Raw genomic sequence first — 24065 nt, forward strand, 5'->3', positions numbered from 1 at the left:
AACTTCATGTCTTAAACTAATGATGGACTGTTGTTTCTCTTTGCTTATTTGAGTTGTTCTTGCCATAATATGGACTTGGTCTTTTACTAAATTGGGCTATCTTCTGTATACCCCCCCTACCTTGTCACAACACAACTGATTGGCTCAAACGCATTAAGAAGGAAAGAAATTCCACAAATTAACTAAGAAAGGCACACCTGTTAATTGAAATGCATTCCAGGTGACTACCTCATGAAGCTGGTTGAGAGAATGCCAAGAGTGTGCAAAGCTGTCATCAAGGCAAAGGGTGGCTATTTGAAGAATCTCAAATATAAAATCTATTTTGATTTGTTTAACACTGTTTTGGTTACTACATGATTCCATATGTGTTATTTCATAGTTTTGATGTCTTCACTATTATTCTACAATGTAAAAATAAAGAAAAACCCTTGAATGAGTAGGTGTGTTCAAACTTGTGACTGGTAGTGTATATGTTTCACGAATGGCACACACCAACACGCAAAATGGAGGATGAGTTCAGGAGGTTCACTGATCCTTCACTGACTGGGAGGATGTAGCATGCAACCACCCACGCACGCTCACACATGTTTGTTTTACTATCCTTGTGGGGACCAAACAATTGATTCCCATTCAAAATCCTATTTTCCCTAACCCCTAACCCTAACCCTAAACCTAACCCTAACCTTAACCCTAACCCTAACTTCTAAACATAAACCTAACCCCTAAGCCTAAAATAGCCTTTTTCCTTGTGAGGACCGGCAAAACTTGTACGAAGTATCCTTGTGAGAACTTCTGGTCCCCACAAGGATAGTAAAACCAAAAACACACACACACTTACACACACCTTCCCTGAAACATTTTCTCACCTCCTTTTCTACCCAAACGGATGGTTTCCCAGACCCAGATGGAGACTATTCTCCATCGAGCATGCTTTAGTCCAGGACTAGGCTTAATCTGTGCACTGGAAACCGGCCCAAATGATAACAATCTTCTGTTTTCTCTTGTTGTTACTCACCTGGGGTTTTGGAGTTCTCCTTCTCTTTAACTTGGGGTTCTTCTTCCCTCTCCATCTCTATTTGAGACTAAATATCACAAGTGCACCTAGCCCCAAACTACCATCTACCACAGCAACCCCATAAATGTTCCTCGCTCCACCAGCAATGTTCCATCAACCTTCTATCAATCAATCTATCAATTCCATCAACGTTAGCAATGCCTACTCGTACACATGACAAACAGCAGCTACAGAGCAGGAAATGAGCTCAATTTCCTCTAGTTGCACTCAATCAAATAACATTTGACTAGCACACTGCCGCTGTCTGGTAAAGTGCCTGGGTTTGACCCTTCGCTTCTTGCTCTCTCATAGAGTTCTCTTCCTCTAGTGCAGAGGGAGGTTGGCCAATACGGTTTCACCATAATGAGAAGAGGAAGTGTGCAGGAGGAAAAAGAGAGAGAAAAAGTGATTCTGCGTTTGTAGAAAGTGTCAGTGTACTTGCCTCCATGTTTGTAATACTGTTTGTGTTCTCTAAAATGATCTCTCTCATGGGTGTTGAAAGCTGAATGATATTGATACTACATTTGATTATGCACATCTCCGCAATTTCAAACTCAACAGCAACCTCAGGAGATTGCAATCTCATAGACCTCACCAGTGTTGTAGTAGACAGTAAACATTTTGAAACTGCGTGAAATGGGGATACTAATTGTACTTTTACTAACTGTAACTGTATCCAATAACAACATAGGTTTTCTTTTTCTGTTGGAAACGTTTTGCTACAGTGTGACCTACACAACCCATGATAGTGAGGTAAGAATGTACAGGAGATGGATTCTAGGGGCTGAGACAGACTGACCTGTGAGGGAGAGACGCAGCATGGTCAGGGCGTGGCTGACTGGAGGTCGACCCATGGATGGGTAGCGTTCCGCCAGGGGCTGGAGAGACTGCTGTAGGCCCTGGAGCCCCATGGACACCTTCAGCTGGTTAGGACCACCCAGCTCTGGGACGGAGAGGGGGAATGAGGGAGGGAGGGAGGGAGGGAGGGAGGGAGGGAGGGAGGGAGAGAGAGAGAGAGAGAGTGATAAAACATTGAGAGAGAGAGAGAGAGAGAGAGAGAGAGAGAGAGAGTGATAAAACATTGAGAGAGAGAGAGAGAGAGAGATAGAGAGAGAGAGAGAGAGAGTGAGAAGAAAAATCTCATGGTTAAATGAAATCGCAGTCGCACAATTGGTTTTATGCACTGTAAAAAATAAAATAAAATAAATGCTGTCTGTGTGTGTTTGTGTGTTTTGAGCCCCACCTCTTTCACTAAATAAAACAGATACATATTTTTGGGTTGATGTTGTTGTTGTTGCCCTGCAAAAGTATTCATTCCCCTTGGCGTTTTTCCTATTTTGTTGCATTACAACCTGTAATTTAAATTGATTTTTATTTGGATTTCATGTAATGGACATACACAAAACAGTTCAAATCGGTGAAGTGGAATGAAAAAAATATATTGTTTCAAAAAAATAAAAAATAAAAATAACGGAAAAGTGGTGCGTGCATATGTATTCACCCCCTTTGCTATGAAGCCCCTAAATAAGATCTGGTGCAACCAATTACCTTCAGAAGTCACATAATTAGTTAAATAAAGTCCACCTGTGTGCAATCTAAGTGTCACATGATCTGTCACATGATCTCAGTATATATACACCTGTTCAAGAGTCTGCAACACCACTAAGCAAGCGGCACCACGAAGACCAATGAGCTCTCTAAACAGGTCAGGGACAAAGTTGCGGAGAAGTACAGATCAGGGTTGGGTTATACAAAAATATCCCAAACTTTGAACATCCCACGGAGCACCATTAAATCCATTATTAAAAAATGGAAAGAATATGGCACCACAACAAACCTGCCAAGAGAGGGCCGCCCACCAAAACTCACGGACCAGGCAAGGAGAGCATTAATCAGAGAGGCAACAAAGAGACCAAAGATAACCCTGAAGGAGCTGCAAAGCTCCACAGCATAGATTGGAATATCTGTCCATAGGACCACTTTAAGCCGTACACTCCACAGAGCTGGGCTTTTTTTATTTATTTTATTTCACCTTTATTTAACCAGGTAAGCCAGTTGAGAACAGGTTCTCATTTACAACTGCGACCTGGCCAAGATAAAGCAAAGTAGTGCAATAAAAACAACACAGAGTTACATATGGGGTAAAAAACATAAAGTCAGAAATACAACAGAAAATATATATACAGTGTGTGCAAATGTAGCAAGTTATGGAGGTAAGGCAATAAATAGGCTATAGTGCAGAATAATTACAATAGTATTAACACTGGAATGCTAGATGTGCAAGAGATTATGTGCAAATAGAGATACTGGGGTGCAAAAGAGCAAAATAAATAACAATATAGGGATGAGGTAGTTGGGTGGGCTAATTTCAGATGGGCTGTGTACAGGTGCAGTGATCGGTAAGGTGCTCTGACAACTGATGCTTAAAGTTATTGAGGGAGATAAGAGTCTCCAGCTTCAGAGATTTTTGCAATTCGTTCCAGTCATTGGCAGCAGAGAACTGGAAGGAATGGCGGCCAAAGGAGGTGTTGGCTTTGGGAATGACCAGTGAGATATACCTGCTGGAGCGCAGACTACGGGTGGGTGCTGCTATGGTGACCAATGAGCTAAGATAAGGCGGGGATTTGCCTAGCAGTGATTTATAGATGGCCTGGAGCCAGTGGGTTTGACGACGAACATGTAGTGAGGACCAGCCAACAAGAGCGTACAGGTCACAGTGGTGGGTAGTGTATGGGGCTTTGGAGACAAAACGGATGGCACTGTGATAGACTACATCCAATTTGCTGAGTAGAGTGTTGGAGGCTATTTTGTAAATTACATCGCCGAAGTCAAGGATCGGTAGGATAGTCAGTTTTACGAGGGCATGTTTGGCAGCATGAGTGAAGGAGGCTTTATTGCGAAATAGGAAGCCGATTCTAGATTTAACTTTGGATTGGAGATTCTTTATGTGAGTCGGGAAGTTGGCTTTACGGAAGAGTGGCCAGAAAAAAGCAAACACGTTTGGTGTTCGTGAAAAGGCATGTGGGAGACATATGGAAGAAGGTACTCTGGTCAGATGAGACTAAAATTGAGCTTTTTGGCCATCAAGGAAAACGCTATGTCTGGCGCAAACCCAACACTTCTCATCACCCCGAGAACACCATCCCCACAGTGAAGCATGGTGGTGGCAGCATCATGCGGTGGGGATGGGAGACAGCAAGGGCTGGAGCAACGAACAGCCCTTGCTGTCTCTGCCAGGCCGGTTCCCCTCTCCACTGGGGTTCTCTGCCTCTAACCCTGTTGCAGGGGCTGAGTCACTGGCTTGCTGGTGCTCTTTCATGCCGTCCCTGGGAGGGGTGCGTCACTTGAGTGGGTTGAGTTACTGACGTGATCTTCCTGTCTGGGTTGGCGCCCCCCCCTTGGTTTGTGCTGTGGTGGAGACCTCTGTGGGCTATACTCGGCCTTGTCTCAGGATTGTAAGTTGGTGGTTGGGGATATCCCTCTAGTGGTGCGGGGGCTGTGCTTTGGCGGAGTGGGTGGGGTTATATCCTTCCTGTTTGGCCCTGTCCGGGGGTTTCTTCGGATGGGGCCACAGTGTCTCCGGACCGCTCCTGTCTCAGCCTCCAGTATTTATGCTGCAGTAGTTTATGTGTCGGGGGGCTGGGGTTAGTTGGTTATACCTGGAGTACTTCTCCTGTCTTATCCAGTGTCCTGTGTGAATTTAAGTATGCTCTCTCTAATTCTCTCGTTCTCTCTTTCTCTCTGAGAACCTGAGCCCTAGGACCATACGTCAGGACTACCGGGCATGATGACACCTTGCTGTCCCCAGTCCGCCTGGCCTTGCTGCTATTCCAGTTTCAACTGTTCTGCCTGCGGCTACGAAACCCCTACCTGTCCCAGACCTGCTGTTTTCAACTCTTAATGATCGGCTATGAAAAGCCAACTGAGAGACCTGAGCCCTAGGACCATACGTCGGGACTACCGGCCGTGGTGACTCCTTGCTGTCCCCAGTCCGCCTGGCCTTGCTGCTATTCCAGTTTCAACTGTTCTGCCTGCGGTTATGGAACCCCTACCTGTCCCAGACCTGCTGTTTTCAACTCTTAATGATCGGCTATGAAAAGCCAACTGAGATTTATTCCTGATTATTATTTGACCATGCTTGTCACTTATGAACATTTTTGAACATCTTGGCATGGTTCTGTTATAATCTCCACCCGGCACAGCCAGAAGAGGACTGGCCACCCCTCATAGCCTGGTTCCTCTCTAGGTTTCTTCCTAGGTTTTGCCTTTCTAGGGAGTTTTTCCTAGCCACCGTGCTTCTACACCTGCATTACTAGCTGTTTGGGGTTTTAGGCTGGGTTTCTGTACAGCACTTCGAGATATTAGCTGATGTAAGAAGGGCTATATAAAATAAAATTGATTGATTGATTGATGTTTTTAATCGGCAGGGTCTGGGAAACTGGTCAGAATTGAAGGAATGATGGATGGTGCTAAATACAGGGAAATTCTCGAGGGAATCCTGTTTCAGTCTTCCAGAGATTTGAGACTGTGACGGAGGTTCACCTTCCAGCAGGACAATGACCCTAAGCATACTTCTAAAGCAACACTTGAGTAGTTTAAGGGGAAACATTTAAATGTCTTGGAATGGCCTGGTCAAAGCCAGGGGCTTGTGCCAGTAACCGAAAGGTCGCTGGTTCTAATCCCCGAGCTGACTAGGTGAAAAATCTGTCGATGTGCCCTTGAGCAAGGCACTTAACCCTAATTGCTCCTGTAAATTGCTCTGGATAAGAGCGTCTGCTAAAAATAAAAAATAAAAAGCCCAGACCTCAATTCAATTGAGAATCTGTGGTATGACTTAAAGATTGCTGTACACCAGCGGAACCCCTCCAACTTGAAGGAGCTGGAGCAGTTTTGCCTTGAAGAATGGGTAAAAATCCCAGTGGCTAGATGTGCCAAGCTTATAGGGACATACCCCAAGAGACTTGCAGCTGTAATTGCTGCAAAAGGTGGCTCTACAAAGTATTGACTTTAGGGGGGTGAATAGTTATGCACGCTTAAGTTTTCTGTGTTTTTGTCTTATTTCTTGTATGTTTCACAATAAAAAATATTTTCATCTTCAAAGTGGTAGGCATGTTGTGTAAGTCAAATGATACAACCCCCCCAAAAATCTATTTTAATTCCAGGTTGTAAGGCAACAAAATAGGAAAAATGCCAAGGGAGGTGAATACTTTCGCAAGACACTGTACCTGTTTTGCATGTTATTTTGGCATTAATACGTGTCACATATCAGTTCGCAAACAATGTTAAACTAAAATTCATTGAGTTAATAAAGCTGCATACAAACGTGTTCTCTTTTTTGTTTTGTTGAGTAAGGCAGCTCCAAAATGCAGGTGTTTCACCTGCCCTGAATGACGGTTCGCCACTTGTTTAGTGTTGTGTTATCACAAGCGGCTTTGCTGGCATGCATCTAAAACATATATTTCTTGTTTGGCCCACCAAGATTTTTTGGGGGTTTATCCCAAACAAGATTTACATGCTAAAATCGCCACTGAATTGGCATATCAGACAGTGGGCCTGCTGGCCCTGCAACTTGCATTGGAATCGGAAGTAGGATGGCGACCCCTTGAGGCGTGGCCCGGTAGTCGCATGAAGGGGGTTCTTGAAGGGTATGAAAGTCTGACCATCATGACCCTGCCTGGGCTCACTGGGAAACAACAAGGACCATTACCAAGTGCATAAAACCCCATCTTATTCTGTTTAAACTGCAATATTACTCTTCCTATGAAGTCTTTCTTGGAATAGGGAGCATTGTTACAAAATGTGCCTCCTGATGCTCCACAATTGCGTCACACCATCCATATTGCGCTTCGATCTCATTTTCGTATCAATCATAAATTGTCTCTTAATCATAGGCACTACGTTACGTTGCGCTGGATGTCATTAATTTCAATGGGGACGTCCACAACGGAACGGAGTGGAATCTCAACGCCCCCTTGCAGTTGAAGGCTCCGAGATGGAAGCCGCATACTTGGAATTTTTCCAAACTTTGCCTCATTTTCAGTCAATAAAAGCCAATGTATGCTTGATTTATGATTGACCATGCAGCGCCTTTAATCACCACCCAATCCCTTCTCAAAGTCAGGGTATGATGCCGCATTCACGTGAGAGTCGGAACTAGGAAACTCAGAAATGTCCGACTTGCTTATTGGTTGTAGTTATATACGTCCCGCGTTCAACCAGTTAGCAAGTCGGAAATGTCTGAGTTTCCTAGTTCCGACTAACACATGAACGCAGCATGAGTCAAGAAAACTGCTGATTTTCCTAGAAAGTACATAATGTCATGATTCCAAAGCTATACGATATTACATTGAACAAGTTCATTATCTCACATCTCAGAAAATATTTGTAATGTTGTACTTCTTGTTAATGAAATTCATGCTAATGTTGGGTTTTTGAGCCAGCGCCCAATTGACTCCCATTCACTCCTTGAAGGAGAGCTCTCCTTGTCCCAGAATCGCATAGAATGCACCACGTGTCCCATTGAAGACGCATGGGCAAAGTACACAATGGGTGTTAATACGATTCCAATGGAGTTTCCCATCTCTTCAAATGTATCTCCACAGACAAAAGTGGAAAGAAGATATAAATATCTTTGGTATCTCTGGTCCAGCCAGGGTCCATCGAAGAACAGGAAGTGACCAAACCACAGAAGAAAATGAAAATATGTGGTTTTCGGTGATGGCTTTATGGGATAGCTAGCAAACTTCCCCATTCCTATAAGTGAAAGTAATGTTAAATAATAAACATTGGCTGTTAAACCAATTAGATTATATGACAGTTGCCTCCCGTTTAAGTTTATTGTGATGGTAATGACGTTTGTTTTTGATGATAATTGTTAGGTGGAGGTCCCTAGCTACATTGGTATCAAAGATTTTTTATAACTAAATCAAGATAGACCAGAGCCTGTCAAGTCCAATGGGAGCAAATTAATCATTGGGAAGAACAAGCAAGGAGGTGGGCAGAGCCAAGCACGAGCCTATTGGCACGTTCTAGCATTTATTTGCATATTTCCGTTAGGGAACACCTACTCTGAAGTGCGCGTGTGCAATAACTCAATTCCCCCTTGCACTCTTTCTAAACAACACCATTTTTTGAAACTTTGGCAAAGGGTAAAGTCTACAAAACGCAGTCCAATCTGTTTGTTACAAATTTTAGTTTTGGAAATAAAAAACTGTATGGAGATCAAATGTTTCATTGATGAGAAAATTAGCCGAATGTCAGCCAAAATCCATCTCGCTCCATCTTCTCCCACTGCCAGCCACTGGGCTTCCTCTCATCACCATATTTGGTAGTGAGTGGAAACGCCAACAGGATGCTTCACATTTATACATCGATTAAATATCTGGCTCATTATTTGTCTGGGGACAGTAGGAGAGGAGAAGGAATGGGAGAACGGTTGTGCCACTGCTCATGCTCTCAAAATGTCGGCGCCAGGAGAAGACACGTTTCCGAGGTGAGCAGGACGATTATGAGATGGAGTTACGTCAGGATGCAACCGGGCCGCAAGCAAAGTTGGGAGAAAGGGAATATTGGGACAGGGACACAGAAAGGTGGATTTCTGAGGAGGAATGGAGGGGGGGAAAGAGGAAGAAGAGGTCAAAGAGAATGAGGTTGAATTTGAATTGGAGGAAGTTACAAATGGAGATGGGGTGTCGAAGAAAAAGATTGGTGTCAAGTGAAAACAGTTAGCCTTGCGCCAGACCGAGTTCTGGAGGTGAAATGGAAGTGAATGAGGGTAAGTTAAGTGAGGTGGAAGGTGTGGTGAAGAGCTCGGAGCCTGAGCCTGGCATCAATGGACATGATAAAGAAGAATCTGGTCCAGTAGGAGTGACATTTTTGGAGAATGTGGATCCTTGCCTTTTGGTGGATCCATTAGTGGTTTCAGTGTGGGTGGGAAAGGAGTTTGGTGCAGTTGAATCAGTGAAGGTAACCTGTAGTGGACTTGTGATATTTGTTTGTGTTTCTTATGACTAGAGGGTGCGAGCGCAACTTGGGTCATGATCTGTTTCTTGCTTTGCTCTTGGGAACAGGGCACCAATGAAATGAGTGATTCCTGGGGTAGCGTTAAGTGTGAAGGTGGAGCAATTGAAGTTGAAGATTCCTGGTGTTTGTATTGCCTGGCGTTTGGTGCGACGCAGGCCCAGTGGTGAGCGTGGTGAAACAAAGGAGTCACTGTCAGTCCTTCTGAGTTTTGAGTCAGTCTTTACCCGACAAAGTCATGTCAGGATATACAGTGCATTCGGAAAGTATTCAGACCCCTTCACTTTTTCCACATTTTGTTACGTTACAGCCTTATTATAAAATTGATTCAATAGTTTTTTTTCTCTCATCAATCTACACACAATACTCTAAAATGACAAAGCATTAAACATAAAAAACTGAAATAATACATTTACATAAGTATTCAGACCCTTTCCTCAGTACTTTGTTGAAGCACCTTTGGCAGCGATTACAGCCTTGAGTCTTCTTGGGTATGACGCTACAAGCTTGGCACACCGGTATTTGGGGAGTTTCTCCCATTCTTCTGTGCAGATCCTCTCAAGCTCTGTCAGGTTGGATGGGGAGCGTTGCTGCGCAGCTATTTTCAGGTCTCTCCAGAGATGTTCGGTCGGGTTCAAGTCCGGGCTCTGGCTGGGCCACATAAGGACTTCAGAGACTTGTCCCAAAGCCACTCCTGCGTTGCCTTGGCTGTGTGCTTAGGGTCGTTGTCCTGTTGGAAGGTGAACCTTTGCCCCAGTCGGGGGTCCTGCGCGCTCTGGAGCAGGTTTCCATCAAGGATCTCGCTGTACTTTGCTCCGTTCATCTTTCCCTCGATCCTGACTAGTCTCCCAGTCCCTGCCGCTGAAAAACATTCCCACAACATGCCACCACCATGCTTCACCATAGGGATGGTGCCAGGTTTCCTCCAGACGTGACGCTTGGCATTCAGGCCAAAGAGTTCAATCTTGGTTTCATCAGACCAGAGAATTTTGTTTCTCATGGTCTGAGAGTCCTTTTGGTGCCTTTTGGCAAATTCCAAGCGGGCTGTCATGTGCCTTTTACTGAGGAGTGGCTTCCGTCTGGCCACTCTACCATAAAGGCCTGATTGGTGGAGTGCTGCAGAGATGGTTGTCCTTCTGGAAGGTTCTCCCATCTCCACAGAGGAACTCTGGAGCTCTGTCAGAGTGACCATCGGGTTCTTGGTCACCTCCCTGACCAAGGCCCTTCTCCCCCGATTGCTCAGTTTGGCCAGGCGGCCAGCTCTATGTAGAGTCTTGGTGGTTCCAAACGTCTTCCATTTAAGAATGATGGAGGCCACTGTGTTCTTGGGGACCTTCATTGCTGCAGAAATGTTTTGGTAGCCTTTCCCAGATCTGTGCCTCGACACAATCTTGTCTCGGAGCTCTACGGCCAATTCCTTCGACCTTATCGCTTTGTCATTATGGGGTATTTTGTGTAGATTGATGAGGACTTTTTTTTTTTAAATCAATTTGAGAATAACGTTACAAAATGTGGAAAAAGGGAAGGGGTCTGAATTATTTCCTTATGCACTATATCAGTTATCCTGCTAGAGCTTTTGAGCCGAATCCGCTGCGCTGTTTCAGGTGCAACTTTTATGGTCATGTCGCAGCAATGTGTAGGAGGGAGATTCTAAGATGTGGGAAATGTACAGGAGGGCATGGGATAGAGGATTGTGTAGTTTCGGTGGATAAAATTGTGTGTGTCAACTGTAGGGATGCCCATGTTGCTGGGGATCGGAAGTGTCCGGTGGGAGAGAGGCAGGTTGAGGTGGCTAGAGTCAGAGTAGTGTAGAAGGTGTCATATGCTGAGGCAGTGAAGAAAGTAGAGGAGGATGGGTCAAGGGTGAGGGATCCTGAGAGGATCCTTGTGAGTAGTAGATCTGTGCCAGCACAGAGGGGTAAGCCAATGAGTGATATATGATTCAGTAAGGTTGGCTTCTAAGTGTTCATAGCAATGGTTATCAACTGTACCGCAGAAATGGAACGTAAATCACAGAAAATAGATGTTGTGGTGGCAGCTGAAGATAAGTATTTGAGTATACGAGATTTGACTTCAGAAGAGTTACAGGGTGTGTTGAGTGGTGGTGTCCCGTCCTCCCAGGCCGTTGGCATGGTGCAGAAGCAGATAGGGTCAAAGTAGTGGAATGGGGTAGTGGGTTTTTAATGAGTGTAGGGTTAGTTGGAACTGTTTTTTTTATTTATTATTATTCTTTTTATTAGTTTTTTTTTTTTTTTTTGTATCACAAAGTATAATGGATTTATATTATAGTGCAGTTGGTGGCGGTAATGCAACATATTGGATGCCAACCGCTGTTAAACCCCAAAGAAGAATGGCTCATTGTTGTGTCTGTGGTGGAATCTTCATTCTAGCCTAGCTTTTAGCTAGCTAGCTAGATAGCTAGCTGCTCTGCAAGCTAGCTTGACTTGCTATAAGGTTAGAGAAACAAGTTGAGGGAAAAGCTAAACAAAACATATTTTATTATGTTACTGCTCTGTGCAGCCTATATGGCTGCAGCATGCACATAAAATCAATAGTTATTTTGTTAATTAAAACAGACAAGATACAGTCAACACATACAATAGGAGTACAAAACATTAGGAATACCCTTCTAATATTGAGTCTTTGTCATGGAAAGAACAGGTGTTCCTAATGTTTTGTACAATGTGTATATTTTAGTAGGCTAAGAATATAAGGAAATAAAACAGAATAAAATACAAATAATATTTTTCAACATGTTACATAAAAAATTTTTTAGCTGACATGGGCTAGTTGATCTGGACATTTCTGACAAGTTATAAATAGCTGTCTAGGGTATGCAATGACTGACATGACGAGGAAAACTGATATGCACTACCCAATTTCGAAATTGCACCTTGTACATTCTACTATTACAACTTTCAAGAGTAAGTTGAAAGCCGTACTGAGTTCCTAAAGCCGGACACCCGCGTTCCCCCTGCCGACCTCAAAGTTTGGGAACCACTGGCCTAACCAATATCCAAATTGAGATTTGGTGAAAAGAAAAATCTGACATCGATTGATTTATCAAGACCCCATGCTTAACAGCGCAAAACGGTGCTGAAATAGTTGACCACACGCGAGTGGACTATTGCTTCAATCAAATGTATTAATCATTTTCTGTACATTGAGTGTTTCGTCCTTCATGTGATTGAATCAAATTCTGTTCTTTACATGCTTACTGACTAAAGCAATATAAAGGTTGAGAAATACACTGCAGGCTGTACTGAGGCTGGCTGACAAGCAATCAATTAGCCTACCACACAGTATGAACCTTTGTGGACTCCATTTAATCACATCTGTTACAATTCCATGTTGCAGAATCACAAATAATAATGAGGAAGGTAAAAGGGCATGAATTAATGGCAAACAGTGCATATGCCATATGCTGCAAAAGCACCTATGGTTCTCACTCTAGTAGCCCATGCACTCACTACTGCTCATTGAAGCACAATAATCCTTAGCTAGACGTAAAATGGGGCGACCAAGACTACCTCACCAAAAAAAACGTAAACGTAAACATTGACATATTTATTGTTTTAGCTTTGATTAATTCAGACAGTTTTGAGGCAGAAATGGAGTTCAGCAGACGATGTCACCTAAGTGTAATATTTTCGAATGTTATGGCAGCCAGTGGAGGCTGCTGAGGAGAGGACGGCTCATAATAATCGATGGAATAGAGTAAAAAACATGTTTGTTTGATACAATTCGATTCCAGCCATTACACTCCATTCCAACCATTATTAGGCTATGATCCGTCCTCCCCTCCAACAGCCTCCACTGATGGCAAAAGTAGCCAGACTACTTTTGCTCTATTCCATTACCCTTTGCAGGCGGAATCCGACGCGCTATCTCATGGAAGACAATGAAGCCATAGGCAGAACTTTACCGCAATCATGACTAGGTCGGTTGGCGGAAATAAAAGTATACTATTTATTTTTTACTTTTATTTTATCAGTGAGTCATACTTAGACCAAGGTATCTTTTACAGATGAGCCCTGATTCACATAAATGACAGAAAATACACATCAATATAAATACAAAATGCAAGCAGAAAGAAAAACAGCCATAAAAAACATACACATTCATCAGTAATAAGGTCCTCAATCAGCTTTCTGAATTGCCCTAGAGGCACCGAAACATCAAATTTAAGAACATTTGGAGATTGTTCCACAAATAAGGTGCAAGGAAACTAAGCTGATTTAGGCTCCCTGGTAGAGACCAAAGGAATTTCCAGACTTAGCCATCCCTGAGACTGGGTGTGGTAACTCGTATGTCTAAATTAGTATGATGTTAGGTACAGCGGAACTTTTGTAAAATGGCTTTATAAATTAAAACATAGCAATGTATCAACTTATAGGGCCAACCAACTTCTCTGGTAAAACAAAAATTTGACGACGGCAATACCTTTCATAGGCCTATATACAAAAAAAGTTGGCAGAAAACGTATTGGTTTGAAATGTGTAGCCTATCACTAATACACGGATCATTCAGCAAGACTCGTAATGATACACGTCACGATGTGTAGCCTTCCCGGCATTATGCCGCGTTCAGGTGCTCGTTGGAACTAGGAAACGGACATTTCCGACTTCCTGGTGATTGCGGCACGTGTATAAGTACAACTAGTTAGCAAGTCTGACATTTCTGAGTTTCCTAGTTCCGACTAGGACATGAACGAAGCTTAGTCTCAGAGCGCACATGAGTCTCCCAGACAGTCATTTTGTTTGTCCTCGCATGAACTAGGCTATGTGTGGCATGCCTTGGCAGACGCGAAAATCTTCTGATAACACGATGAGATAACTGCACAGTCATAGGCCTATTCGTCTTGTCTGTAAATCATTAGGCCTACAAAGAAAACCATGTGTGTGAAAGTCGTAAATATGTTCCATTGACTTACCGCAACAGTCCTCAAAGAGCAGCCGAAGTTGTCTCAGACATTCCGCCACTGCACGGAGTTTTGACACTGTCCATGTTATATCGTAGTATTTAATCCTATGAATACCACTACCGTTTTGACACGGGATAAGTGTGGTGTTCATTCCCGGTAAATGAGAATCATTCTCTCCCGGTTCAGTAGGCGTATGTTTTACACTACGCCGCTGGCTCATGTGTATATTCAACTCCAACAAAGACATTTCTAGCTGTCTTAATTCCATTTAGGCACGCAACACAAAAAAAATAGGCTAACACGCATTCAAATAGCCTAGCTCAAAATGTGGTAAACTATATTGATTCAAAAAAAAAAAATCGTTCCATTTCATGCGATGTAGAACATAAACCATTCAGAATCAATTTCCCACAGAGGTCTGTAATTGTCCGTTTGGATAGGCAGTGTCCTTGGCGCATCCCTGTAGCCTAGGCCAGAGCCCACTCAGCCGTTATCGGTTGTCTCATACCCTCCGACTGATTTCCTCAATCTCTTTGAGAAGTAAAACTGTGTCATAGAACAATGTTTTCAGGTCTATCAACTAGGGTTTTCCCTCCCTGTGTACAAGGTCTTGTTCCGCTAAGCATCTTGTCCGACCGCATTCCTATGTCGCAACATTCTTCACGTCATCTCAACCCTGGTTTTAATCGGTTTTCTGAGGGATAGAAAATACAATAGTCGTAGCTAATGACAAAAGCAGGCGCTGTGAACTTCACGCAAGCGCACTTAAAACATAATAATCTTGATTTATAAACCATTTGAAAATAAGATTTGGGGCACAAATCCTATCAAGGTTCAATTTACGCGGGCCATCACACTGGGAGCAAAATAGCTTGTTTATAGAGCACACATGAAGCAGAGTAGGCCTAGCCTAGGTCTAATCCGGATATGTCTTATTCCCATTTTGCAGACAGTGATTTTTTAAAAATGATTTAGAATTCCTGATTGTAGGCTTCCATTTTTAGTAACTTGTTGGTAAGTAGAAAGCATAGATATCCTATAGTTAGTTATTTTTAATTCTGTGTTAGTTTGTTCACTGAGGAGTTATGGCACATGTAAAAAGGAACTCTACAATTGTTTCACAGAATATGAGGGGGATGGCAATTTGTCACCCAACAACCCTATAATCACAGACAGACAAATAACTGTGATAAGGTTTCAGTGGCTCAACATCTAGCTAATTTGGTCATGACATATCAATCTCAAAGTAAAATGGAGAAATCTCTAATTTGACCATCTGGAGGAATGGAGACCACAATTATCATTACTCTTTTTTAACAAAATATTGTATTATTTGGTATGAAGTTACAAAAAAAACACTGTTATGACAGACAATGTAATCTCTTAGACTACTATGAGCGAGTCTCAACTGAATCTTAATATCTCCCACCTAACGGCTACAACAATGCCTTGGAAGGCAGGGCTACAGCTAGAACCAACGCCTTGGGAGGTCCCCTAGACCAGGGGTGTCAAACTCATTCCATGGAGGGCCTAGTGTCTACTGGTTTTTGGTTTTTCCTTTCAATTAAGACCTAGACAACCAGGTGAGGGGAGTTCCTTACTAATTAGTGACCTTAATTCATCAATCAAGTCCAAGGGAGGAGTGAAAACCCGCAGACACTCGGCCCTCCGTGGAATGAGTTGGACACGTGCCCTAGACCAGGGTTTCCCAAACTCGGTCCTGGGGCCCCCCCTGGGTGCACGTTTAGTTTTTTGCAGCTGATTCTAATAATCACCTCATCATCAAGCTTTGATTATTTGAATGCGCTGTTTAGTGCTAGGGCAAAAACCAAAATGTGCACCCAGGAGGGGCCCCAGGACCGAGTTTGGGAAACCATGCCCTAGACGGACACCTCTTCTGACAGGCCAGCAATAAATAACTAAAATATCAAAAGCATGACGATCCATCCAAGCTCTGTCTCTTATCTGTTAAACACAGGCTTCTATTTAACTGCTATACTACACGGTCCAAAGTGTTTCTGCTTTACACTTTCTAGCTTAACTGCGAGGTCGAGGTGGCAACGCAGACCGTCCAACCGACCCAGTTTGGATGTGGCTGGGAGGAATTCCATGGCTCCTCCTCCACCACAAAAGTGTTAGGCGTCTACTGCGGTCTCTGTGGTCACTCCCACATGTGACCCTCGTATAGCTCTGTGTGAAGGCGAGACGGCATTAGCCTGGAAACAGACCAGAGGTGGCAAGTGGGGGAAAGGAGTACTCCACTGCTATAAACAGCTCTACTGTAACTCAATGGCCATGGACTGACAGGGGAGGCGGATAGTGGTGAATCCTAACGTCCACTTAAGTCGAATTTGCACTTGTAGTGATGCATTGATGTCAATTAAGAGATGAGGAAGATTTGACTTAAGTGGAAGTTACGATTCTACCCATATTTATTAACATTGGGAGCTGTTGGTTTTTAAGAAGACGTACTCCACTGCTATAAAGAGCACTACTGTTGCTCAATGGTTAGGGCATGACAGGGAGGGCGGGTAGCCAAGTCATTAACTTTGGGAGATGTTGCTTTTTAATTACTACTGTTTTGGTATTAATCTCATATGTCATATGATATGACTTTGAGCTCCTTGGTGAGGTTTCGTTAAATCTATGGGACTCGTTTGCGAAGCAGCACACAAATTTCAAGCATAAATCTCTAATTGATGCAAAATATGTTAGGTCTACCTATAGTTTAAAAATGAACAAATGAAAAAGATAATCTTAAAGCCATCTCCAAAAGCATGCAGATGCTTGTATTTTACAATCCTTTCAAAGACTGCTACAGTACACTGTTATAGTACATAAACACACATTAATTAATTAACAATTAATACATGAATTATTAATTCTAGAGGTGACAAGGTCTACTCGGGTCAGTTGTGAGATTTGGCATGATGAACTAGGCTATAAGGCACTTGAGGCATGGTAGTGACCAATCAGAAACAAAGTTCCAGTTCACAGGCCAATCACATCACTGAAATGTAACAGACAGTCCAACCAGATCACTGTAGACATGCAGATCCCACCCTGCATTTGGGTCTTGTAAATGTAGCAAAAAAAAAGTGAGTCGAACATATCTCTGAAATTAAAAAGAAAATGGAAGAAAAAGAATGCTAAAAGAATGCAACCGATCCCTTATTTAACTTGTCATCTTTGGTTAAAAAACAAAACAAAAACAGGTGCCTGCGTACTGTACATCATGTCACTGCAATGATGCAAAGAAAGGGGGCTAAAACATACAAAAACGACTTAAAAAAAAACCCATGGTGGTTCACATCACTCATGGTGGTTCTTAATCTTCAGCAAATCTCTCCATCCATCCTCCATCGCCAACCCCATCCCCTTCCTCTCCACCCCCTCTCCTCTCATAGTTCGTCCCGTGTGGCTGTGCTGTCCAGAGGTGACTGGAGTACGTCAGAGTTCTGGGCCTCGGTGCTGATCTCCGCCTGCTCCTGGGTCTTCCCCGAGCGGGCCCGGTCCCAGTCCGTACGCACCTTCTCGTTGTCCCACACCACGGAGGTCTCTGTGTCGCTGATGTAGCCCGCGTCTCCTGTATAGTGAGTGGGGAACACTAGCAGAGGCTCGGCCGAGAAGGCCTTCAGGTCCCGCTCCTCAAACTGCTCCATGTAGTCCGTGCTGGAGAGAGAGGTAAGAGAGAGAGGAGATACAGATGTCAAGGGATACATTGAAAAGAGGACTAGGTGAAAAGGGGTGAATCTCAAGTCTTTTCCTTGATTCCTTGTCTCTTCTCTCCTCGCCGCCTCCTCAAACCGTGAAGGGGAGTGAAGGGAGCTTCGGAAGAGAATATCTTTCTCCTCTGATGCTCCCTTCGTTTCCTGCTGTTGCTTTGAAAAGGAGGCGAGAAGAGAGGACTCAAAATACTTTTGAGATTTACCTGGAGAGACAGGCGACAGAAAGACACAGAGAGAAAGCGTGCGACAGATAGGGGTAAACTTACACAGGGTGTTTATTGAACATGACAGGGAGGAACTCATCTACGGGTAATATCCTCTTCAACGGCTCTGCCCTCAGCAGCTTCTGGGCTCCTTGTAATGACATCATATAGCCCAGCGTCCAATAGGAGTAGTCGGCCTCCACCAGGTTGTGTATATTGGGCACAGACTTCTCAGGGCGGTCCACCTGCATCCTCTTCCTGCCGATATAACTGGGAGGAAGAACAGTTGGGGAAGAGAAAGATGAAGAAAGTTTACACCACATGGGAAGGGTAGACAGTAAGTGCTGAGTCAGCAAGCTAGAACAGGGGTTCTTAACTCTTTTAAAAGGACTGCTAACATTACAATGAACACTTCAGAACTAACCAAATACTGTATCATATGTCTGAGGGATCGGCCAGCGACATGCCAGGGACCAATGCCGGTCCCCGGACCAGAGGTTGAGACTCACTGACCTAGACTAGAGGATATCCAGTGTGTATAGTGAATGATATACAGTCTTTCGAACACTTACATCAGGTCCCAGTCTAGCCCCTGGCTCTCCACTTCAGTCATCAGTACACAACAGTTATTTAATGTATCTCTATGAGTGGAGCCACTGTCAGACTAGTGGACCAGTGTATGGAACACTCACATCAGGTCCCAGTCTAGACCCTGGCTCTCCACTTCACTCATCAGGTTCATCAGGCGTCGCTTGAAGAAGACCTCGAAACGCAGATCGTCCTCGATCACCAGGGAACTCTTCAGACCCCGCTCTGCGATCTGAACACACACAGAGATAGACAGAGAGAAAACAGTGACCCTCACATTCAGACGACGCAAAGAAACTGTCGTACACTCTATCTATACCTGAGAGTGACAGCCAGGGCTGTGTTCCAGGGTTGGGCTCAATTCAGAATTTTGGAATTGACTCCCATTCAACTCATGAGTTGACATTTTAATTGAATAGGCCACACCCTACAGGATGTTGAATTTGATTGACAGGAAGTATAATTTAATTCAGTGCAATTCAAAGAAATACCACTCAGTCATAGAACATGAGAGTTTCATTGAATCCGACAGGTCACACTTCAAGATACCAAAGAATATATCACTAGAATAGCTAATTATATTTCCAACAACCATTTCATTTATTTGGCTTCTTTTTGAAGGCCTCAGGGTCAACTTGAGGGTTAAACTAATACATTCTGGGAAATATAGTATTTTCCCCAAATTGAACAAAGTTTCAGTGATTAATTAAATATAATAACTTATTTGCATACAGGTCAATGTTATTGTTCAATGTTATTCGCTTACAGGTTTTGTTTTCCTTGAACATTAATTTTAAGAGTTTGTCCTGCATGTACACTACCAGTCAACATAGCCACCCTTTGCCTTGATGACGGCTTTGCACACTCTTGACATTCTCTCAACCAGCTTCATGAGGACCGATGGAAATTTGTCCTTTGGCCTGGAGTCCAAATGAGAGATTTTTGGTTCCAACCGCCGTGGCTTTGTGAGACGCAGTGTGGGTGAACGGATGATCTCCGCATGTGTATTTCCCACCGTAAAGCATGGAGGAGGAGGTGATATGGTGTGGGGGTGCTTTGCTGGTGACACTGTCTGTGATTTATTTAGAATTCAAGGCACACTTAACCAGCATGGCTACCACAGCATTCTGCAGCGATACACCATCCCATCTGGTTTGCACTTAGTAGGACTATCATTTGTTTTTCAACAGGACAATGACCCAACACACCTCTAGGCTGTGTAAGGGCTATTTGACCAAGAAGGAGAGTGATGGAGTGCTGCATCAGATGACCTGGCCTCCACAATCCCCCGACCTCAACCCAATTGAGATGGTTTGGGATGAGTCGGACCGCAGAGTGAAGGAAAGCAGCCAACAAGTGCTCAGCATATGAACTCCTTCAAGACTATTGGAAAAGCATTCCAGGTGAAGATGGTTGAGAGAATGCCAAGAGTGTGCAAAGCTGTCATCAAGGCAAAGCGTGGCTATTTGAAGAATCTCAAATATAAAATATATATTGATTTGTTTAACACTTTTTTGGTTACTACATGATTCCATATGTGTTATTTCATAGTAAAAATAAAGACAAACCCTGGAATGAGTAGGTGTGTCCAAACTTTTGACTGGTACTGTATATCATTACATGTTTGAGGTTTTATGTACAAGATGTACTGTAGAATAGAAGAGGCATTTGAATTTTATTGAATGAAATTCTATTTCGTTTAATTCAAATTTGAATTGCAATTCTGTATCCGGTTTACTACTTCAATTCAAATTCAAATTGAATTCAAGAATTGAATTGGAATTTGAGGCATTCTCAATAATATGATGAATTGAGCCCAACCCTGCTGTGTTCATTAGGAGCACACCGTAGCAAAACTATTATTGGACAAGTTCAGGTAGTACCTCCCCTGTTTCTAAACATTTTCTCCCTACGGAACACTACCCTGGCCTGCAACTGCAGGGCTCACACCTCTTTCCAGATGTTGTAGTGTGAGAGGAAGCAGCCCAGCTCTCCCTTGGTGAGGGGCCTGCCGTGGTACGGATCACTGTAGCCTGGTAGCATGTGGATCCCCAGGGCATTGATCTCACTGATGTTCATTGCTCTGAGGGGGAAAGAGGGAGAGGCAGGAGAGAGGGGGTTGAGGGAGAAAGAAAGAGACAGAGATAAAGAGAGAGACACAAATAGAGAGGGAGAGAGAGATAACGGGGTCATTTTGATCGCTTAAAGACATCATAAACAGTGGGGCAACTTCTGCTGTGTATGACGATGTGCCATCACTGAGTCTATCTGTAACGCTACATGAAGTATATGACATGCAGAGAGAAGAGTGCCTTCAAAAAGGGGTCAACTTACTTGCCGTCTACCGCTTGAATGACCTTGCAGGCAATCTCTTGCTCATACAGAGTCCTCAGCATGCGATCCCGCCGGTCGGTCCGTTTCTTTAGGTTGATCATGAACACCTGCACACACACGCAATACACGGGCCTTACTGTACGGTAGTGAGTCAATACATGCAATACCACATGACACCCACAGAGGGAGACATTTAAAGCTGAAGGGTACAAAAGAGACATTTTGAATTCTAGTGATAAATTCCAAAACGCCAGCTACGCTTAGACACTCGGAAACAATTGGATAGGTGTATGAAATGTGGTGACAATTCAACCCAGCCTACCAGAAGACATGGTGAAGCAATTGCCTTATTGCTTAAACCCATTAGATCCTTACACATCTTCAGGAGTGCCTAGGGCAGGGGTGTCAAACTCAATCCATGGAGGGCCAAGTGTCTGCTGGTGTTTCTAATTTCCTTTCAATCGTGTCCAATTAAGACCTAGGGGCATTCCTAACTAATCAGTGACCTTAACTGATCAATCAAGTACAAGGGAGGAGTGAAAACCCGCAGACACTCAGCCTCCATAGAAAGAATTTGACAATGTGGGCCTAGGGGGTAGGGGTCAATAAGGAACTCAGAACCATATTCTGAGCTGGCTCATATCCTCACCTCATCAAAGCCCAGTTTGTCTTGTATCTTTCTGGGGGCCGGGATGTACTCCGAGGGCAGCACATGAGGGTTCCGCACTAACGTGAGAAAGGAGAAAAATGATAGGAATGATAAACAACTCTCACATGCCGACCAGTAACATTAGTTAGAGAAGAGCGAAAAGCTCCAACTTCCAGCTGTGTTCCGATATCCACACTGGTATACTACTTAGAATGAAGCAATGTATTGAGCATCCATTCTAAGTGGTAACCAAGTGAGATGTCAAAAAGACGTCATTTCAACCAGTTTTGCCCATTCGGATGCTAGTATATGCTAGTATGGACATGAGAGAGCCGACTACCTTTTGACCTGTGACAATATGACATAACACTCACCATTGACCTCCAACAAGGAATGCAGGAAACTGTCTGCTTCGTCTGTCAGGGAGTTGTGGGCTCGCAGTGGCACAGGGAAATACCCATACGTCTCTTTGTTACATAGGAACATCTGCACATCTGAGGAAGACGGAGGAAGAGTAGAGTGTAGAGGGAGAAGAGAAGTTTGTTATTAACGACAAGTTTTCTACAAACATTTACATTTGGCTTTGCTATGGCTATTCACACTGTAGATGAGGTTATTTGTGTCACGCCTCAAAATATCAACTTTCAAAACAAAAACATGACACTTATGTATTTATGCAAAAGTGTATTAAGATATCTTACACAAAGCATACACTATGTCCATGGATGGAATTAGAACAAACAGACTCTGGGAACTCACCACTGTCCGTTAAACCCCCAGGAATTCAGCAAAACAAACACATGCGCAGAACGTGACTCAGATCCTTAGATTTGAGAAAGAGGTTTCCAGAGGGGCGGTACGGGGGCAGAGGCCAAAACTACATAGTTGTAGCCTCGGCCTATTCACAAAGTGCCTCGGAGTCGAAGAGCTGATCTAGAAACAGGTCCTCCCTGTCCATATAATCTTATTCATTACTGTTGTGGAAAACTCAGATCTAAAAGGCAGCCATTCTGAATTACCACAGTAAACCTATCTGCCATGTAAAACAGAATAACAGCAGTAGGCCTACCTGCCATGTAAAACAGAATAACCGCAGTAGGCCTACCTGCCATGTAAAACAGAATAACAGCAGTAGGACTACCTGCCATGTAAAACAGAATAACAGCAGTAGACCTACCTGCAATGTAAAACAGAATAACAGCAGGCCTACCTGCCATGTAAAACAGAATAACAGCAGTAGGCCTACCTTCCATGTAAAACAGAATAACAGCAGTAGGTCTACCTGCCATGTAAAACAGAATAACAGCAGTAGGCCTACCTGCCATGTCAAACAGAATAACAGCAGTAGGCCTACCTGCCATGTAAAATAGAATAACAGTAGGCCTACCTGCCATGTAAAACAGAATAACAGCAGTAGGCCTAGCTGCCATGTGAACAGAATAACAGCAGTAGGCCTACCTGCCATGGAAGTGTGTAGGGGTGTAGCTCAGTTGGTAGAGCATGGCGTTTGCGACGCCAGGGTTGTGGGTTCGATTCCCACGGTGGGCCAGTATGAAAAATAAAAAATAATGTATGCACTCACTAACTGTAAGTCGCTCTGGATAAGAGCGTCTGCTAAATGACTAAAATGTAAAATGTAAATGTAATGTAAAACAGAATAACAGTAGGCCTACCTGCCATGTAAAACAGAATAACAGCAGTAGGCCTAGCTGCCATGTGAACAGAATAACAGCAGTAGGCCTACCTGCCATGTAAAACAGAATAACAGTAGGCCTACCTGCCATTTAAAACAGAATAACAGCAGTAGGCCTACCTGCCATGTGAACAGAATAACAGCAGTAGGCCTACCTGCCATGTAAAACAGAATAACCGCAGTAGGTCCTACCTGCCATGTAAAACAGAATAACCGCAGTAGGTCCTACCTGCCATGTAAAACAGAATACCAGCAGTAGGTCATACCTGCCATGTAAAACAGAATAACCGCAGTAGGTCCTACCTGCCATGTAAAACAGAATAACAGCAGTAGGCCTACCTGCCATGTGAACAGAATAACAGCAGTAGGCCTACCTGCCATGTAAAACAGAATAACCGCAGTAGGTCCTACCTGCCATGTAAAACAGAATAACCGCAGTAGGTCCTACCTGCCATGTAAAACAGAATAACAGCAGTAGGCCTACCTGCCATGTGAACAGAATAACAGCAGTAGGCCTACCTGCCATGTAAAACAGAATAACAGTAGGCCTACCTGCCATGTAAAACAGAATAACAGTAGGCCTACCTGCCATGTAAAACAGAATAACCGCAGTAGGTCCTACCTGCCATGTAAAACAGAATAACAGCAGTAGGCCTACCTGCCATGTGAACAGAATAGCAGCAGTAGACCTACCTGCCATGTAAAACAGAATAACAGTAGGCCTACCTGCCATGTAAAACAGAATAACAGTAGGCCTACCTGCCATGTAAAACAGAATACCAGCAGTAGGCCTAGCTGCCATGTAAAACAGAATAACCGCAGTAGGCCTACCTGCCATGTAAAACAGAATAACAGTAGGCCTACCTGCCATGT

The 24065-nt window shown here is 43.6% G+C and overlaps 2 protein-coding genes across 3 annotated transcripts in view; both read right to left on the reverse strand.

Annotated features, from left to right (window-relative positions):
- gmip (GEM interacting protein) overlaps positions 1-14579 on the reverse strand; it is a 51139-nt gene extending 36560 nt beyond the window's left edge. The window contains exons 1-2 of one of the 2 annotated variants that reach the window (XM_084145759.1): positions 14007-14579; positions 1854-1997 (exon numbers count right to left, since the gene is read on the reverse strand). In XM_084145759.1, coding sequence (XP_084001885.1) covers positions 1854-1997; positions 14007-14265 — 403 coding nt within the window. In that variant the 5' untranslated portion in view covers positions 14266-14579. Of the gene's footprint in view, positions 1-1015; positions 1287-1853; positions 1998-14006 lie in introns of those variants that run through there. The other variant, XM_084145760.1, reaches the window with a different exon arrangement.
- Positions 14580-16749: 2170 nt separating this feature from the next.
- Positions 16750-24065, reverse strand: part of colgalt1a (collagen beta(1-O)galactosyltransferase 1a) — a 28783-nt gene continuing 21467 nt past the window's right edge. The window contains exons 6-12 of the mRNA XM_084145762.1: positions 21874-21993; positions 21500-21576; positions 20851-20957; positions 20467-20599; positions 18621-18748; positions 17992-18198; positions 16750-17669 (exon numbers count right to left, since the gene is read on the reverse strand). Coding sequence (XP_084001888.1) covers positions 17399-17669; positions 17992-18198; positions 18621-18748; positions 20467-20599; positions 20851-20957; positions 21500-21576; positions 21874-21993 — 1043 coding nt within the window. The 3' untranslated portion in view covers positions 16750-17398. The remainder of the gene's footprint in view (positions 17670-17991; positions 18199-18620; positions 18749-20466; positions 20600-20850; positions 20958-21499; positions 21577-21873; positions 21994-24065) is intronic.

Source organism: Coregonus lavaretus, assembly GCF_964263955.1.
Source record: "Coregonus lavaretus genome assembly, chromosome: 28".
NCBI classification, from domain to species: domain Eukaryota; kingdom Metazoa; phylum Chordata; class Actinopteri; order Salmoniformes; family Salmonidae; genus Coregonus; species Coregonus lavaretus.